Below are 20,621 nucleotides of genomic sequence, written 5' to 3' on the forward strand. Positions count from 1 at the left end.
TTTAGGGGGTTCTGCCCTTTTAATTACAGAGAAGAATTTCCCCCTTGGTCATAATCCAGTGGTAGCTTGAAGTCTTTCCTGAAAGGAAAAAAAAAACGAGAGAGAGAGAGAGAGAGAGAGAGAGAGAGAGAGAGAGAGAGAGAGAGAGAGAGAGAGAGAGAGAGACCTGCTCCTGAAAATTCCTCAGAGTGGAAGCTAAGAAAACGCACAAACTTTACTGCATGGATCCTTAAACCAGTGCAAAGAATGAACGGGGCAGGGAGCAACAGTGGACTCACCCTTGCATTGCCAAGTGTAATCTACAAGTCAGGCACCGAACACTACCATCCACCTTCACGCCCCACTGCACTGAACTGAGTTGTACGGAACTTGACACATTTTGTGAGAATTACGGGAACCGGGGCCGACTGAGGTTTGAGTGACAGCCATATTTCAAATGCCTGGCGTTACACTCCCAGCTCGCTCACTCCTCGGCATGCAGTAAGGCGGGCAGCATCTTGGCTCCCAAGCCCTGGCTCAGCCGGAGCTCCTTACAGGACACGTGGCACTGTTTTGCAGTCAGCTGACACGCAGGAAACTTCGAGCCTAAGTTTGACTCAGCAGCAGGAAAGCTATACTATTCACCCGGCCGAGCCAGCTCGGGAGACGAAGCTTTCGGAGGTGTGCTGGAGGCGGGGGACACTAACGCCAGCCACGCCACCGGTCGCGCCTAGGAAGGGGCCGGGTGCCCCGCCGGCCTCTCCGCGGCCCAGCAGGCCTCGGGCTGACCCGGCCAGGCGCGAGGGCGGGCCGCGGGTGACGCACTTCCGCCTCGCGCCTTCCGGCTTCCCCGGGACCCCGACCCTCCTCACAACAACAATCTCGGGTGCTCGCGCGGCGCCGCGGCCCTGTCCCAGCCCTGTCCCCGCCCTCCCCCTGCCGGCCACCTGCCGCCCGGCCGCGTGTCCGGCCCGTCACCCACGGCCACCGCGCAGCCCCGCGACACCAGGAGGGCGAGCGAGCGCCGCGGAGCAGGAAGGGAGCGGCAGGCAGAGGCGCGGCGCTGGGCCGGCCTTCCGTCCCTCTGGCTCGCTCCGCTCTGAGCCGCAGCCTTGCTTCCCTCAGGCTCGCTCTCGGCCGCGGCCTACTTTTCCTTCAGGCTCGCTCCTCGGTCGCGGCCTCGCTTGTCTCTGGCTTGCTCTCCGGCCGCCGTCTTTCCTTCAAGCTCGCTCCGCGGCCGTTCCCACCCCCTTCCGGGCTCGCTCCCCGCCACCGCCTTCCTCCTCCCAGGCTCGCTCTCTGGCCGCCGCCCCTCCGCCGCCCGGGCAGCGCGGGTGCTCGCGTGGGGCCTTGTTGCGTTTCAGCTCGGGGGTCGCCGTAGGGGCGGGGCGCTGAGCGGTCCGCCGCGGCCTCCCCTTCGCGGCCTCCGCGGGTCGTCTGCCCGCCTTCCTCCGCAGTCCGGAGCCTGGCGGAGCCCAGACCTGGCGGGGACAGCCGCGCACCCGGCCCGGCGCCCAGAGCCTGCCGCCACCACCGCCACCGTCCATCGTTGGTCCCGGCAATGGCCTTCGTATTGCCCGATGTGCTTGTGACTGATTTGGACCCGGATTATTGAGAACTCACTTCTGTCCCCATCCCAGCCGTGGCCGCCCACTGGGTTTAGCTGCAGCGCCGCTAGACTGCCCGACTCCGAGAGCACCATGGACCAAAGTGGGATGGAGATTCCCGTGACTCTCATCATTAAAGCACCGAATCAGAAATACAGTGACCAGACTATTAGCTGCTTCTTGAACTGGACCGTGGGGAAACTAAAAACGCATCTCTCTAACGTGTACCCTAGCAAACCAGTAAGTGTGAAACTGGACGCAGCTGTTCTGACCTGCTGCCCGCGAACCTGGTCCCTCCCTTCTCCCAGCTTCCCCTTCCTCGGCAATCAAATAGGTCTTCATTCGAAATACTTTTGGTTCTGAGGTTGCGGGTGTCTCCTGAGTGATCCGTCATTATCTTCCTAATGAGGTTCAGTTAATTAGTGAGTATACAGAAATACCAAGAGACAAGAATTTGCAGTTACGGCCAAGGGACCGTCTTCCATGGAACTTAAAGTCAATAGATGTGAATGTCAGATGCTATTTTTTGTTTTTCAGATAAAGAGTCACTGTCCATATTAGAACTTTTGTTGCTTTCTAGGCTCAGAAATTTGTTCGTGGTGAAGAGAATTTTTTTTTCCCTCTTGGAATAAGTATGTGACTTAGCGAAAATTATACTTTAACCATCACTTCATTGCACTGGTTCTAAGTTGCAATTTCACTTTGTTTCCCACCTCACACCTCACACTTCTGAAGAGGATACAGACATTGAGACAAGTGCAGTCCTTCCACATACCCCAGTCATTTGATGCCTGTTTTGTTTTCTGTTATATCATCTGTTTGTCTCAAATCAGTGTGGCATTGTTTCCAGTTCTTAACTATATCTTGGTATTGGAAAGATAAACAGAACGGAGCCATTTGTCTCTTAATTCAGATTTGAAGGGATATAGTTAGTAAGTCTTGGAATAATTTGGTGAAGTATGCCATATAGAGGATATTAAAGTGAGACTTTCATATTCTGTATTGTATAACTTTTTCATTCTCGAATACCTACTATTCAACTACTAAATCTTATTTTAAAGTAATAAAGAGGCTTGTATTTTAGGGCGGGAAATATTTTGACATATTTACCACAGGCTGATTGCTGGTGTGCCAACCACTTTTTAGGCTTGTTCTGTGCTCTGAAGTGTAGACGATGCTTGATCAATAACTTAAGATGTTTATGAGTTAGAACCTTGTCTGTTGCGGTATTGTTTAAGATTTAGACATCCGGAATAACCACTGGATTGGTATTGCAAAAGCTCGAGGGTTTGTTTTTTTGTTTTTGTTTTGTTTTTTAAGCTCAGTTGACATTAGCTGAGTTTGTGACAAACATTTTTAGTATGTAGGGGAATACTAAGTTACTTAAGTACTTGGAACAAAGTATTTACAAAGTTAGAACTTTTGCTTATTCAGAGCCTAAGTTTGAAAGTTAAGATTTACACAATGATAACAATTCACAAAGAAACTGAGATTTATGACAATTTTCTCATATATTTTGATTTCCCCAATTTTAAAAATAGAAAGCAATTTGAGAGAATAGTTGTACTTGAAATGAATAAGATTTCCACAGTGCTGTGTATAACAGCCCAAAATTTTAAAGTACATTAAGTCTATATACATCTTTATAGTATATACATCATATATAACATATATATGATATGTACCATACAGTGTATATAGGCCATGAACTACTATTTTAAAGTACATTTTAAGCCTGTATACACATGTATGGTATGTGCTTGGGTGAGATTTATGTGTTATACTGTTACAGTTAAGATTCTTGGTCTTCAGTGTGTGGATCAGGAATTTGCATTAAGCCTAACGTGTGATCTTAGCACTTGAGGATCTAGAAGCTGAGGATCAGCATTTCAGAGTCATTCTAGCTACATAGTGCGTTTGAAGCTACCATGATCCTGTCCTCCAAACCAAAACAAATTTAGTATTATTCTAAAACTTTTTTCGTCAAAACAAAAACACTATGAGAGAAATGTGAAGCCTTTTTGTCTTAGCTGCCCTGGAGTAGGCCTTCTTGAGGCTGGAGGTTTTCCTTTGTACAAGTAGTCACTAGTGGAGTACTGTTGCTGCTCCTTGGATACTTCTACCTGAGGAGATCACTTGCTAGATTGTCTTTTCTGACTTGTCTTCCTCCTAGACACACTGGAGATTCTTTTGGAGGCTGCACCACATATTATTATTAATGACTTAACCTTGTAACATTTCTCTAGCAAGTTTTCTGAGTGGATTATAATATCCTGTCAAGTTCATTTCTAGGTTGAAAACTTTGTGTAATTATTAGACTTGACAGGTTTCTGTTCTATCACTTGAGATTATGTTGCAGTATCACAGTTGTTAAGTAACTGTAGTAGTGGTACTCTGTAGCTATAGAAGATATCAGCTCTAGAAATTGGAGTCATAGATATTGTCTTTGTAAGGTTATTTAGAATCTAAACATTCCGTAATTTAGATTATAACAGGAATTTATATTTGTATGACTGTCCACAGTGACACAAATTGGCTCTTTAAATATTTTAAGTATTGTATTCTAAATGTATATGCACATGAGTGCATTCTGCACATTTCTTTTGAGTCAAGATCTTACTGTGTTCAAATCTCAAATTCCTGGACTCAAGTAATTCTCCATCTCAGTTTCCCAAGTTATGGGACTATAGCTGTATATTACTCTACCCTGCTGCTATTGCTCCTCCTCTTCCTACCTCTTCCTCCTCCTCCTCCTTCCCCCACCTTCCTTCTCCTTTTCTCCTCCCCACCACAACTACCTTTTAGAATTAATTTTGCACAAATGATCCAAAACATTTTACTATAATAATTAGCAATGCAGCTATAAGTAAAAAGACTAGATAGATATTTAGTGGGCCTGCAGGGGAAGATATTTTCTAATTAAGAATTTAGACAAAAACAGCAACAAAAAAGAATTTAGATATTTGTCTTAAATATGTGAGAAGTGTTTATAAATCATTAAAACCTTCCTATGTGGAATTGAGTTCTTGGAACTCAGTTAACTTCCAAAGATACTGGTAATTGGTTTAGGAATTGGGAAGCAGCAGTTCATGTCCATAGTGCTTTAGATAATTGTAAAGTATATTTTAAAAGGACATTTGCTATTATTGATGGGTTTAGTGTTTTACTCCTAAAATTGGCCTGAAGTGTGAAATAATTTTCCTTAAATTTCAGTAATAGCTACAGAATGTTGAAATACCTGTCAAAAGGTCACTGTTTCTTGAGTGTTGGATTCTAGTCTGAACTTGGACTTAGTTACCAGATATGTAAGTACCAAAATGGTTGAACTTTGCTTTATTCAGTAGAATGTACTATCCAATAAATACTAAAACTACATAAAATTCACCTACGTCCGGGTGGGCACTTCCACCACTCCTTCCTTACTGTTTGTTCTTATTTGCAAAAGGCAGCTAGAGATGGCGCTGACCTACCCTGAATTTGATGTTGAAGGCAAACCTTGGCCTTCAGCAGTACTTGGTGTCAAGATGCCTTGTGGTGTGTGTCTCACCTCTGGGTACTCACCTCTCTGCAGTTCATGGTGGTACATAACTAACCACTTGCAGTTCGTAGGCCTTCTATCTTCCCTGATTGGCTCGTGAAGCTTGTGCTGTCTTTTCAAGCTGTTCTTTTATTTTAATGTTCTATTGGAATTAGAGAAGCAAGAATAGAACCAACCAAGTGCATTGGTTCTGTTCTGGGAATTTAACATTCTGCAATCCAGAAAGAAAGAAAATTTTCTTTTCTTTAGTGGAAATAGTGTGTCTTTGTAGCTTTTGGAACTTTTTGTTTGCTATTTATAATTCCCTATTACCTTACTTAGCTCATTTTAAAAATGTAGTTGCCTGACAACTTCACGACTGTTGATTCCCTCGTGATAGAATCCACATACATGACTACTTTGTGCATCAGAAGACAGTTGTCTTAAATCATTTCAATAAATTTAAGAAGGCTTCATGTCATCTAGCAGTATGGGTTAGATTTTACAAAACATTTTATGAACAAATGGTACTCTCACATTTGATGTGAAGATAATGAAAAATAGAATTTTGAAGTTTTTAATACTGCTGATTAAAAATTACTTCAGTGTTTTGTAGTCCTATCCTCGTCTTTTTCTTGGGAAAATAAAATGTAAAATTTTGTTTAATAATACATTAATGCTTTTGGGGGGGTTCTAGAGGTTTTATTTTAAAGTTTTCTTTATGTAATCCTGATCTGTCTAGAATGTCTATTTAATTGCTCTGATTTTAAACTGCCATTTAAACTAGGTAATCTACTATACTTGATGTGCTCTGTAATGTTGATTTGTGGTAGACATCCTATAAGGTTAACTCTTTTATAGGTGAGCAAACAGAGTCTTGATGATTCTTTTTCCTTAGATCATAGAATTTAGATTTGAACACAAGTTGGTTTGACTTGAAAGGCAAGGTCCTTAGCCACACACATACACACTCACACACACACACACACTTGCCTGCTCTATCCCTCCACATATGGCTGTATACAATGACATGAAAGCTATCATGTGACTTGAATATCATCAATCATAAACCTATAAACAGAAAACAATGAATTGAACTTTAAAAGATGCATGGGGCTGGAGAGATGGCTCAGCAGTTAAGAACACTTGTTTCTCTTACACAGAGGATCTGGGTTCAATTATCAGCACCAACATGGCAGCTCACAAAAGTCTCAAACTCCAGTTCCAGGGATTTGATGTCCTCTTCTGGGCTCTGGGCATCAGGCACACACATGGTGCATAGACATATGTGAAGGCAAAATACCCATACATGTTAAAAAGTTTTTTTCTTAATATAAGAAGATACACATTTGGATGCTGTGATACTTGAAAACTACATAGTTGAGTAGCATGGTGTTTATTGTGCTAGCACCTAGAAAGCTTACTGTGTGGCTGTTACTGTTTATTCTGATAAAACAATAGGAAAAATATGGAAACAGTATTTTAAGACTGCAGAACATACTGCTTTAATCTGATTACTATGTGTTAATTTCTGTACTTTGGCATTCTCTATTGTATATATATCTGATATGATTGAATGGCCTTTGAGTAGGAACCTTTAATCAGGGCATATGCTTTTGGAATTCCAGGTAATGTATTTTCTGAAGATTCTGTATGCTGTTTTTGCTGTAAGGAGATAGGGGCTGGAGGCTGTTTGGTTAACCACACTTCCATTTACAGTATTTCTAAATCTCCCAGGGCATTAGTCTGAGTGAATTTAGTTGTAGAGACATGTTTAAAATATTTTAAAATGTATTTTTCACAGAACCTTTATTTCATGTGCTTCCTTGTATCCATTTAACGCTCATGAATGAGCTGTGTGGGAAATGAAATGTAATATTTTCTATTTTTAAAGTACTTGTATGCTACTTATTAGAACTTACCAGTCAGTTGAAGATTACTTTCATTGAATCAGCATATATTTTAAAAATCCACATGTTTTAAAGTTTGAACTTATGTCTTTTTAAAAATATTTATTTTGACTAACTTACAAATAGAAGCAGCACACAGCTAGTTTAAGGAATTACACAAATACTTGCCTGATCACAAACTCTATAGATCTCAGTGAACTACTATACAGATAAAATGGCCATTCTTTTGCTTACATTCTATCATTCCTTATTACCAATAGCTTTCTTAGTCTCCTTTAAAAACTTTATACTGTACCTACAGTGATACCTATTAACATATGTATACACTGTATACATTATAGGCTAGGACCCACAATTGAGGGCAAATGTGTGGGGATTTTGTTTCTGAATTTGACATTTTTTAAGTCATTCATTAGAGACTGATTTAGACCTCTGTTTATTTACATACACATACATGCACATATACATACACACAATACATTTATACCTATATACACATATATAAACTTCAATTTTTCCATAATAATGACTCTTTTTAAGTATGAAAATATAGTTGGTTTTATAAATTCATATGTGTCAGGCTGTTGTGACTATTTTGCTTAAATGTTTATATTTTTATGTATGAGTGTTTTCCCTTATGCATGTATGTACACCATATGTACCTAAGAAGGTCAGAAAAGACCATCAGATACACACCGTTCCAGGGCACACACCTTGAAAAACCTTTGTCCAAATGATGTCCCACATCCAACTTCCATTGTATCTCAGTAAAACTGTCAATTTGACTCTATTAGTAGATTAGTTTATCACTTCCTAAAAGCCTGTCAGTTGACAATGAGTCTAATGCATTGATCTTCAGAGACATTTCAGAGTCAAGCCAGGATATTCATGAACGCATTTTTTTATTTTATTTTATTATTTGTTGGGATTCGTGCTTTCATTTTTGTCCATTACGTGGGTAGCGGAGTATATTTGCCCAGCTGGCTAAGCAGGTGTCTGAGTAGAATAGCTCTGCCTCTAGGTTCTGGAGAGACTCATCAGGATCTTCCCACCTTGTTAGTTATCTAGCCCTGCTCCACCATACATCACCACTTTATCTAGGGAAGACTTAGTAAAGAACTGTACTACTAATGGGATTGGCTGACTGTTGGTTGTAAAGAATAGTGTTGCTGGCAGTGATGGTTTTATTGATTTTTGTGCTGCAGAACCATAGAAACAGTTCTGTACTTCTGACTTGCTAATACTGAGTCTTCTTAATTTTTAAAATTAAAGTGCAATGTTTGCCTGTAGTGTTTAGGGACTGAGATCTGGGGCTTTGTTATAGATGCTTGCATCGCTTGTCTTAATTAGTAGAGAAGTAAATTTTCTCCCCTCCCCCATTTTAAAATTTGTTCTTACAGACTTTTATACAATGTGTTGTGATCATATTCACACTCCAGAGAAGTGGGATTTCAATCAAGGAAAAAGATGAATAAATTAAGTGTTATTTGTTCAAGTTAAACTCTGAGATCTCAAATTTTGTACTTGGGGTAATGCTGGAGATTATACCAAAGCAACTTGTTGCACTTAGATTTACTATCACCTGGCTTGCATCATACTTGAGTTCATTGGGACTTAAGTTGAAATAACTTTTTTTTTAACAAGGAAAAGTTTTAAGTCACTTACTTAATATAGGCATATGGAAAACTCATTTTTTTTGTTTCAAAATCAATTCATTCATCTTTTAAAACTTTGGATGATCTGCATGCATTTGAATATTCAATTGAGAGCAACAATATTTTACCAAATTGTAATTCACATACTGTAAAATTTGTCATTTAAATTATACAACTCAGTGGCTTTTTATATTTTTATAGTTATCACTATTGCCTACCTGCAGCACATTTTCATTACCTCCCAAATACACCCCTTACCCAATTAATAGTCACTTCCCATTCTTTGTTTCCAACCTCTTGGTAACCACTAATCTTTTTTATTTAGGGCTTTTCATGTGAAGTGTACATAGATATATGACATTTATATCTGGTATCTTTCTTTAACACAGCAGTGAGCTATGTTATAACATGAATCAGCATTTCTTATGGCGGGATATATCATTGTGTGTGTGTGTGTGTGCGTGCTTGTACTTTGTTTTCATTCAGCAGCACATGGACATTTGGGTTCTTTCTATTTTTAGGCCATTATTAGCAATTAAGTTATGAATATTCTTATCTAAGTGTTGATGTGGACATTTGACTTCAGTTTTTTGTGGTATATACCTAGGGATATAATTGGACGTATTTACTGTGAGGCGATTTCTCACTTCTAAGCAATTGCAGAAGTCTTCAATAGTAGCGACCCCATTTTACACCGTCAGTGATGTGTGAGTTCTAATCACCCTACACTTGTGTCTATATTTGCTTTCGTTCCACATATTCTAGAGGTTTCCTTGTGATTTTGTTACATTTTTTTGTGTTCTGCTTCTCTGAAAATTAATGCTTTCTTGCTGTGAACCACTATTTAGGTGAAAATGCGAAAATCTGCTCATATTAGTGCATCATTTGTAGAAATTAGCCAAGTGAATTTTGTTCTATTGTTTCAAAGTAGCTAGTGTGATTAATAGAATATTTCATTTTATTCCTTAATTATTTGTAAAATAATGATAAAATGAAATTTCCCCCAAAGATGTGCAAACTATTTTGAACTTTCAGTATTTTATTTAACATTGCATTTAGTGTCTACTTGGGCACAGCACTAGGCTAGAAACACAAATGAACAAAAGGGATAATGGACCCTTTCATTCTTGACATTGGTATTTCTTTTAGGGACACAAACATGTGAATAAACTTGGCGATTGTGGTTTGTTTCAGGATGGAAAGACACAGGATGAGTGAAAGGAGAAACTGCTAAGTGGTAAGTCAGGAAGGCCTGGCTGAGGTCATTTTAAAGCCAGGATCTAAAATTAGGCTTCGAGCGTCCACGTTGGGAAAGAATTTGGGAATTGAAGTAAATGCTAGCTTGGCCAGAGAGTGGAGCAGGGAAGAGTACTGGAGGAAGTTGGAGAGAAACAGGACGTTAGGACTCGCCACAATTAAGGAATCAGAATTTATAGGCCTGTGAGATATCTCTGGGTAAAGGCACTTGTCCGCCCCACTACCACCCTCATGAACACACACATAACAGTAATAATAATAATATTAATAATAATAATTCTGAATTAGAATTAAATCCCATGTATTTTAGAGTGGGTCAGGATTGATTTGGTGTTTTTAAGAGATCACTGTAGCTTCTAACTTTAGAATGGAAGCAAGAAAATGAGTCGAGAGGCTGTTGTAAAAGCAGAGCCAAGAGAGAATGATTTGTATTAGGGCATTGGCCATAGAAATAGGGAAAGGATAGATCTGAGCAGATACTCTTGACAGATCTGATGCCAGTTACATATAAGATTGAAGAGGGATTGCTGTGCCCAGGTATTTCACTTGAAGAACAGTGGCAGCTGCGCTAAGCATAGGGAAGAAGAAAACGGAACAAAGGGGACCTGGCATTGGTCACTCATTGTTGGTGTTTTGCTCATGAGTTGCCTGTTAAAACATAGACCATGTCACTTATCCTATCAGTTGGATATGTGGGTTTCAGCCTGAAAGAAGCAGCACTGGATGGAAGAAGAAGAATATGGCCTTTTGTATTGGATAGACAATTGAGCGAAAGGGCCATAGGTCAAAGACCAGTGATACTATTGAAATGACAGCAGACCCTTTGATCTGGCTTGCCGCGATATAAATGGGGAAAGCTGTGATATCACCTTGTAAATATCAGAACCTTTTGTTGGGTGCTTCAAAATCTTACTCTCAGTCTGTTAAAAGATTAGTCATGGGCCGGGCGGTGGTGGTGCACGCGTTTAATCCCAGCACTTGGGAGGCAGAGGCAGGCAGATTTCTGAGTTCGAGGCCAGCCTGGTCTACAGAGTGAGTTCCAGGACAGCCAGGGCTACACAGAGAAACCCTGTCTCGAAAAAAAAAAGAAAAAAAAAAAAAAGAAAACAAAAGAAAAGAAAAGAAAAAAAGAAAAAAAAGAAAGATTAATCACTGTCCCAGCTTTCTGTTCAGTAGATTAGTTTAAGAAGAATTTTTAAAGAAAGGCATTCTCTCTGGGCCATTAACTTAGATGACATGTTTTAGGTTAAATGGGATTTGTACTAGATCATTTATTTGTTTGTTTATTTTTGGCACAGGGTTTCTCTGTATAGCCTTGGCTGTCCTGGAACTTGCTCTGTAGTCCAGACTGGGTTCTAACTCAGATCTACCAGGTTCTGCCTCCTGAGTGTTGGGACTAATGGTATGCATCATTACAACTAGTTCTTAAATTTAATAATTATGCATACTTTCACATAAGAGACCCATAGTTTGGGAGCTTGGAATTCTTAAAAATACTTGATTTTGAAATTTTATCTTTGATATAGAAGACATCAGTAGTCTGGATTGTCACTCTATAGTTAAGAAATTTTAATACTTTGGTTACATTTGTATAGCTAGAGTTGTAGGCAATTCTGAAGACACCCAAGTGGGTTCTGGGAACAGAACTTGGATCCTGTGCAAAAGCTGTGTTCTGGTTAGGGTTTTTGTTTTTGTTTTTTGTTTGTGTTTTATTGTTATTGTGACACAACCTAAGTTCATCTGGGTAGAAGTAACTTCTATTGAGAAAATGCCTCCATCACAGACTTTTGTTGGTCTGTAGGTAAGTCTGGATACTTCCTATTAAAGACCAGTGTGGGAAGGCTCAGGCAGCTGTGGGCAGTGCCACTTGTGGGGGGGGGGGCTTGTGGGTTGTGTAAAAGCAAGCTGAGGGGGCCATGGGGAACAAGCCTAGTTAGCAACATTCACCTGTAGTCGCTGCCTCAGTTCCTAACTCCCAGCTTCCTGCCCTGACTTTCTCGGGGATGGAGCGTGACTTATAAAATAACTTGAGCCCTTATTTCCTTTGGGTTTTATAGCAATAGTAAAGCAAACTAATGCAAGCAATATGCACACATAATGGCTGAGCTGTTTGCCCAGCCCTTGAGACAGGGACTCTCATTGAACCTGGAACTCACTGATTCGTCAGGGAGCTCAGGACCTACTGTCTTTGTCTCCTGAGCATTGGGAATGCAGGTGTTTGTTGCTGTGCCTGGATTTTTGTGGTGCTAGGGATCGAAACTCAGATCCTCATTTGTGAATGGCAAGCATTTTACTGACTGAGTCTCCCTAGTCCTAGGACTTATGTTTTAAAGTGAGTAATGCTGCTAAATATGCTGTAACTTATACTGAAAGCTTTATAAGCATGTGCTTCTGAAGACTCAAGTGTCTGAAACCTCTGCCTCTGGGAAAATTGAATTTTAGTCTAAATTATAAAATTGATTTTCTAGAATACTTAATATGTATTATTAACGTATAGATTAGTGGATTATACTGGAAGTGTGTATGTGAGTGATCCTTAATACTGCGCTTTCTAACATTTTTATTTATTTCTCAGAAGCAATAGTTTCTGCTTAATTCCATTACTGATACAGTTTTTAATAAAAATGTAGAGATACTCAACTTAGAATGGAAGTAGATAATGTACAGTCACTTACTTAGAAGCAGTTGGTAAACATGGTGCTTTCCACTAAAAGTCCAAGGTTAAATGACTTAAGCTTTGGACATGGACTTTTTGCCAACATCAGAATGTATTTCTGTCTGTACAGAGGTGGTTAATTAGAAATGCCATTTGAGACCAAGACTGGGAAGTTGATTTAGTATGGGTCAAGACTTTCTTGTTCAGCTAGTTGTAGCTTTAGCCAAGTTTGTTTTTGTGTCAGTTGTAATCTTTGAACATCCTGAATGCTTGCTTTAATGCTAGACATAACTTCCCAGCAATTTCACAGAATCCTGTAGGGTATCATGAAATCACGTGATACATCTGTGGATCCCTGAATGTTTATTCTTTACTTTAAGAGGTTGGTATATCTTCTGTTCTTAGACTCCAGCCTGTGCAGTAAATACTGTTTTTATCCTCCTTTTGTAGATTAGAAATCCAAGGCACAGGGTAGTGGGTATAGGATTTTGTGTACATTTCATATATATATATATATATATATATATATATATACATACACATACCTGCACTATATTATGTGAGTCCAGTCCCTACACATAAGACCCCATTCCCTAGTTGCTAGTAGCAAATCAATGATGTTGCTTTTGGTGTTCTTTATCTTTTATTCTGCAGTTTTTTCTTTCTATTAGACTCTTCCTTTTGGCATACAAATGTTATTTCTTTCTTCTAAAAAAGAAAAAAAAGAGGGAAAAAAAGAAAAAAAATTTAAGCCAAAACCACACAAGAAAAAAAATTCCGTAACCTTCTCTAGAATCTATTTTCTCTTGAAAAATACATCTCTTTTCTCTAAAGTGCCCTGTTAGTTTTATATAGTTACTGTTATATTATATTGCTTTTCTTTTCTCTTGAGTCTGTTCCAGTTAGGTTTGGTTTGGAGTATTTTGGATTTTTGTTTTTGATAGCTATTATTCTACCAAGAATGTTTTCGTTATAATGTTCACTGGCATTCGTAGTGATCTTTTGGTATGGTGCTTTGCAAGGAATGCAAAGATAAATAGACGAATGTAGGAGAAGGTCTTTGTATATCAGAAGCCTGGAAACATTTGGATAAATATACATAAATTTATTGGCACTTAGGTACAATAGAATATTATAGATTTGTCAAAAGGAGTTTCGAAGCTATTTGTGTACCCATAAGATGTTATCTGCAGGATATACGGAGAAAGCATGACATCAGGAAACAAGCACAATTGGTTTCCTGCCTTTTAGGTAAGAAGGGAAAGAGACCTATGTATGTGTAGTCCTATAATGAGAAGGTATACACAGTTATAAGGGGACTGAAATTTTATTTACTTGAACAAGGGGTAGTTATAAATGCTTATACCACCAAGGAATATACTGCTTCCTTTCCAGCAACCATTAACTTCCCATAGCTGCTCAGGGAGGAGTGGGCCAATAAATCCCTCCCCTGGCCCAGTCTTGCTCAGGTAGCTTCTGCTGCTGTAAATTTGTGGTTGCCTCGCCATGTCATGTCCAGAAGATAGTCTTTCACACTTCTTTCCATTCTCTAGCTTTTGCATGCTGTGCATCCCTTCATCTTCAATGTTTTCCTGAGTCTTGTTGGAGAGAGGCAATATAAATGTCCTGTTTCAGACTGAACTCTCATCAATCTTGTATTCTCAGCCCTTTGACTAGCTGTGAGTCTAAATGAATGGTTTCCCACTGCAAACAGAAGCTTCTCTGACAAGGTTGAGAACAGCACTAATTTGGCTTAAACATAAGTATTTAAAAGGTAATTCGACAGCATATACATTTAGCAAAATATCAGGAGTGGATTCTCCCTAGGGACTCTGACCTTCTTAGCCTTGAGGTAAGTCCATCACCAGGTTCTCAGTAGCAGGCAGGCAGGATCTCTATGGTGTGTGCCCACATCCAGCCAGAATCTACAGCAGTCATGCCGCTGAGGTACCAGTGGCACAACTTGCCTGGCAGGTTGATTTTGTGGCTCCCAGATGGAGCACAATTTTTTGGCTGACTCTACTGGTGTTTATCTTAAGGATAGGGAGGGAAAACAAAACTATCAGAAATCTTAGACTTCATTCAAATCCTTAGTAAAAACCATGTGATTATTATTTTGAGATTATAAGTAGAATAAGAACAATTTTTAAATAGCATATTAATGCTGTTAACAAATATAGTTTTCTTTCTTTTTTGTTTTTTGTTTTTTCGAGACAGGGTTTCTCTGTATAACCCTGGCTGCAGTGGAACTCACTCTGTAGACCAGGCTGGCCTAGAACTCAGAAATCCGCCTGCCTCTGCCTCCCAGAGTGCTGGGATCCTCCCAGAGTGCTGGGATTACAGGTGTGCGCCACTACCGCCCGACTAACAAATATAGTTTTAAAGGTGAGGGAAGAGACAAGTGAAAATGTGAAATAGAAGCTACAAGTCTGAACTCAGGGTTTTTCCCCTCCTAAAAAGTAAATACTTATCTCGTAGCTTTGGAAACAAAGACAAAAGTACTTTGAAATCTCAGACTTTTGTCTTTAGGTTCAATTTCAATGAAAAAGAATTAGGTACCTGATCAGTGCAATCCTAGGTCTCATTTGAAAATAGAAGCTGAACCTAAGGGCATGTTGTATTTGCAAGTAAGGAAACTGTTAGAGCAGGAACAGATCATGTCAAAGGACATGAGTAAATTTAAAGGGTTCCTAGTGGTCAAAGATGGCACAGTCTGAAGTTAATTGGGAAAAAAAGGAGTTAGTATTCAAAAGCATTCTGTGAACTCATAATGACACCAAAGGGGAGACAAAAACATCAGCACCTCACTGGTCACTCTGGAGGTTGCTTGGGGCAGTCCCCCCAAAACTGACAAAGGAAGGAGTTGTACATTGTGGTGGTCTTCTTTATGTAACCTGGATAATCAAATATTTAATGAGATAAAGTTCTAGAACAGTCATACTAAAAACAGAATTATGAATTAGGAAAATGAGTTTGCTACTTCTAATGAAAGAATGGATCTGAGCAACTATGTAGGTAACTAGTAAGCTAGATAGGAAGTTTTAAAGGGACAGATCTGTCTGGCAACATCAGAACCACTGATCAGGCTCAGGCTCAGTATCACTCAAAGTCACCATCCTAATATACATGTGCCAATATCAGTGATGTGGTGCAGGAAATACATAGCACTATTACAAAGTACTCTTCAAAGACCTTGATCTGAGTCCAGCTAACCTTCCCACACTAACTACTACAGTGTGGAATACCGGGGGATGCATTTGGCTCAAACAGGACAGAATGCAGCTGAAAGACAGATGTGATTACTTCTTTTAAAGTTACACAGGACAAATGAAAAGGAAGTGGTAATGTTTGGGGTATATAGGTCAGGCAGTAAAATGTTTGCCTAGCATTTGTGACATGGTGGCACATACTCAATCCTAATGCCTGTTTGGGAGGTACAGAAAAAGGCACCAGAAGTTCAAGTTCATTTGCAGCTACATATAGGGCACAGAAGGATGAGCTGACAAGGTCATCTGTGGCTGTGGTGAAAGCATGGCACCTACCTAGGCTACATGAGACCTTGTTGCAAAAAGTTAAAAAGATTAAAGAGATATAACTTAATTGTATGTGACTCTTATTTGAGTTTTGAGTCAGACCATGTCTAAGAAATTTTAGGGTAGTGAGAAACATTGAGCTGCACGATTGGATGTGGCAATCTTGTGTTATTAACCCCCCCCCCCCAGATTGAACCATATCAAGTGACAAAAGATTGCTCTAATGTACTCTACTAGAGGTAAGGCTTTGAGGGGGCAGGGAGGAAAGGGATAGATTAAGAACTGTAAAATGTCAGTTGTTGATGAGTACTTGAGAATCTGTTTTCCTTTTTTTAATGTGGTAGTGGTTCTTTTCAATCCATCCACTTTGTGCAAGAGAACTTTTATATTGGAGTAAATAAAAAATCTTGCACAAGAACTATTCTTTACATAAAGTGATAGTATAACACAAATATCTACTAGTTAAATGTTTAGTCTGGTGGGAAAATGTGGTTTATAATGCTATAATACTTATAAAACGAACTTCGGTATGGTTTACTTGGTCTCTAGGGTTATTATTGACTCATTGCTTAAATTACTTAGCATGAACTTGTGCATATGCAGTTTACCACTCACTGCCTGTTGGCTGCAGAATAAGAAACTCTTGCTTTCTCTTAGTATCAGAGCAGTATATATATTATAATACAGTTCTTCTGTATTATATTTGGAAGGAAGAAATTAAATCTGTATGTATTTTATATTTAAAAAGTACTGACAAAACAGTTAAAAATAACTAGTGATCTTAAAAATGTATCTTCTATTGACTAGTGATAGAAAGTCCGTTGCTTTTTCATTTATATGAACTTGAAGGCTTTTAGTTAGCTGATTAAACAGACTTCTAGTTTACCTTTTGTCGGTTTTATGGTGGTGAACTACATTTTGTTTGGTTATGGATATGCGGCCATTTACTCAGCTTTAAATGCCTTCAGCAGAACTGGAGCTAAAGAAAGTCTTAACATGCATGTTTTCTGCTTATTTGTCCCCAAGGAGAGGTTAGTTAGTCATGTTATCCCGAACCTTAGATTTATGTAATTAAAAAGCTGAATTCTTTCTTCTATCCCATTTCTAGTTGACAAAGGACCAGAGGTTGGTGTATTCTGGCAGACTGCTTCCTGACCATCTGCAGCTGAAAGACATTCTCAGAAAAGTAAGCTCTCCTTCTGCCTTAGAAGAGCGAGAGAAGCTGTCTCTCAAATCTAACTAATGTAGTTCACAACCCTATGGGTAGAAGAACAGATCCAAATAAGTAAGAAAGCAGCAAAGCAGCAGAACACAGAGGTTGTTTGGCTAACAGTTTTGTATGCCTGTCTGAGCTAAGTCTGATGTGGGGTGACGTGTGTTCGGATCCATTTCATCTTCTAGGAGAGAACACTGTCTTGTCAGGACTGCAGGAGTAGAGTGTTTACAGCAGTGAGAGATTGAGAACATGTTTTTAAGCCCGTCTTCAGTCAGGCCGAGTGGCGTGTTAGTAAACATTGTCTGAGTCAGGAGTTTAATTTCAGGAAAGGAAATAGGGAGAAGCCTCAGTGGCGTGACTGCAGCCAGAGTGTCAGTGCTGGTGCTGAGAGTGGGCGAGTGCCCTTCACTGTAGGGCTCCACAGTCAGCTTGGGCGCTGGCTACTTAATGGCACGTCTTAGCTCATTGGTCCTTGTGAAGTTTTTACTTTTAGCACTTCTTACTCTTGGTGTGCTACTTTTTGTTGCTGACTACAGTGAAACTGAATAGCTTTGAATCTTGTGCTTGGCTTTTTAATGTAACTCTTAATGCAGGTATTCCTGATCTTGTTTGTAATCACCTGCCTGGAAACAAAATATGTTTTGGTTGTGAACCTAGCCCTTAACAGCTGAGGCATCTCTCTGGCATGGGAAGCTTAAAATATGTCAATGTATTTCTTCCGCTTAAGTAATATTTTAGTGGGTTACAGCACAAAGATTTCTCTTCCTCTTTCCTCCTATTGTATAGTCTTCCCCAGCTGTCACAACCCAGCTTTAGTGGTTTATCTGATGTGATCAGTGGATACTATTATACATACTCAAACTTATTACTCTAGATGATGCATGCCGTATGGATTTTGACAAATGTATCATTTGTTTCTACTATTATGGTATCATATAGACTAGTTCTAAATCACGATCACCTAGTCATTGTTTTTACTTTTTGTTTTGATTTTGTGATATGGGGATCATCCTCGGGACTTTGCATAAGCTAGGAAGAGCTCTACCAGTGAGCTGTGCCTAAAGTTGTTTTGTTTTTCTGTTTAAAAACTGTTCTGTGGTCTGCTTTTTGAAATACAGATGCATTTATTATTCATTGTTTCCTGAATAACAACTTGAAACCTACACATTAATACTCTCAAAAGATTGTGTTGTAGACCTTAGGTCAAACAAATGTTACATTTTAAATAGTTCTTTGAACTGTTTCTCTTAAAGTTGCTTTTGTGTTTTGTTTTGTTTTATAAAATGTTGCCATTGGTTCTGCATGCTGTTTAGTTATAAAATATCATACAGATGTGTTCCCTGAAGGTGGATAGATGCTGTGATTAACAATTATTAGTATAATCTTTTGGCACCACTGGCTTTATAGGGATGAGTAGTATTCCCTGCTCAGAAGTGGAGAGATTTTATCAAGAAAAACCACCTCATGCTGTCTGAAGCCCTTCCTTAAGCTGCATACCCCAAGAATTTCATCCTCTAGACTCCTAAAGCGATTGTGGTTTATGCTTCTTAGTTGTATGCAGAAGACTTTTGTGTATATCTCTCATTGTGCCCAAGTGCACTAGCTTGGTTTGTTAGCAGTGTCCTAAGTTTCCTTAAGGTTCCTGGAAGTTGTTAAGTCTCCATTCCTCACTCCAGGCATCTTCCTTGACTCCGCCCACCCACCCTGCTCATGTGCATGTAGAGGGTCTCAGAGGGTCTCATGTCACTCATGTGCCATTCTGTTGTTGTTCTTAGTTGTTTTCTAGCTTATCAACTTTGTCTTTTGTAAATGTGTGTGCCAGCTCACTAAAGCATAAAGACCAACCAAGTCATTATTTAGAATGTGTTTCATCATCTGTAGTTGTACACTTGTGGAAATAATACAGAATATTTATAGACTACAATTCAAGTGTATGTTCTGTATCTGTGTATAAATGTTATAGATAAAAAAATGTAAGCTTAATTTGGAAAGCAATAAAAAGCTGTACTTTACCTTGCTAAAATTAAGACAAATTAGATTGAGTTTCTTTCATCAGTATATTTAAGTAACCAAAGTATTTCACTAGTCAAAGTCCCGAAACATCAAGGTCATGTTTATATTGTTAATAAGATACTACATGCTTTTATAGTGAAATAATAGTTTGTGTTGATAAACTTCTGTACGATGTGTTGCTTCAAGTCTACTTTACGTATGCCAGGTACTGTTAACATAGAAATTATTGGGTATTTAAACTACTCTTCAAGCATGGAGTGAAAATACTGAATTCAGAAGGCCCTGAAGTATGAAAATGGCAAACTTATTTCCCAACACTGAACAATTTATTGCTAACAAAATGGCTGGGCTAGAAAGGGAAGGAGTTTAAGTCTTAAGTAGTTCAGCTTAGCTAGTGACTGTTGAACTGTACACTTTCCTTTAAATATGATCTTATTTAATTTTAGCAAGATGAGTACCATATGGTTCATCTAGTCTGTGCTTCTCGGAGTCCTCCCAGTTCTCCAAAGTCCAGCACTGACAGAGGAAGTCATGAAGCACTGGCGTCCAGCACCAGTTCTGTGAGTGATCTTGAGGGGAGTAAACACTGAACTTTTCTGATTCTCTTTCTGCTCTGAAAACTAAATAGAGGGCTGGGGTATAGTTCCACAGTACAGCCCTTGCCTAATATTTGTGAGGCTACGTGTTCAGTCCACAACAAAGAAGGAATGTGCAAACAAAACAAACTAAATTGAGTAGTAAAACAGAACACTTGGTGTTTGTAGGTTTACTTTGTTTCTGATCATCATTTGATTTTCTTTTTTTTTTTTTGGTAGAGGGTCTCGTGTAACTTTGGCTGGTCTTAAATTCATTGGCTAGCTGAAGCTGGCCTTGAACTGCTGATCCACCTGCTTCTACTTCCCAATTCCTGGGATCAGAGGCCTGCCTGTGCCACTACACTCAGCGAGATTGTTTGGAAAAGTTAGAATATGACATTTAACATCTGTTTAGATACACAATGGTACTTTGAAGGCTGTGTTCACCATGAGTTATAATTTGATGAATGGGCAAGTTGGCAGTGGAGCTAGCCTTTACAGACTTACTTGCCAAAGTACTCTGGAAACAGAATACTGATGTAGACATATAATACAGAGCTGTAGGCTAGTATAGTTTTAGGAATATTAAGATATAAAATATATTTTTTATTCAACATGATTTAAATTATTTAAATCAAGTGACCTAAATTTTCTTAAACTTGATTACTTGGCCAAAGACCTTGAGGTTTTTGTTGTTGTTGTT

General features: G+C 39.2%; 1 protein-coding gene across 4 annotated transcripts in view; it reads left to right on the forward strand.

The window, feature by feature from the left end:
- Positions 1-844: 844 nt before the first annotated feature.
- The window catches only part of Herpud2 (HERPUD family member 2), a 36,533-nt gene continuing 16,756 nt past the window's right edge, over positions 845-20,621 (forward strand). For 2 of the 4 annotated variants that reach the window (XM_052188791.1, XM_052188793.1), the window contains exons 1-3: positions 845-1,826; positions 17,223-17,300; positions 19,790-19,903. In XM_052188791.1, coding sequence (XP_052044751.1) covers positions 1,680-1,826; positions 17,223-17,300; positions 19,790-19,903 — 339 coding nt within the window. In that variant the 5' untranslated portion in view covers positions 845-1,679. Of the gene's footprint in view, positions 1,827-9,886; positions 9,906-17,222; positions 17,301-19,789; positions 19,904-20,621 lie in introns of those variants that run through there. The other 2 variants (XM_052188794.1, XM_052188792.1) reach the window with 2 other exon arrangements.

This window comes from Apodemus sylvaticus, chromosome 7 (genome assembly GCF_947179515.1).
Source record: "Apodemus sylvaticus chromosome 7, mApoSyl1.1, whole genome shotgun sequence".
In the NCBI taxonomy this organism is placed as follows: Eukaryota; Metazoa; Chordata; class Mammalia; order Rodentia; family Muridae; genus Apodemus; species Apodemus sylvaticus.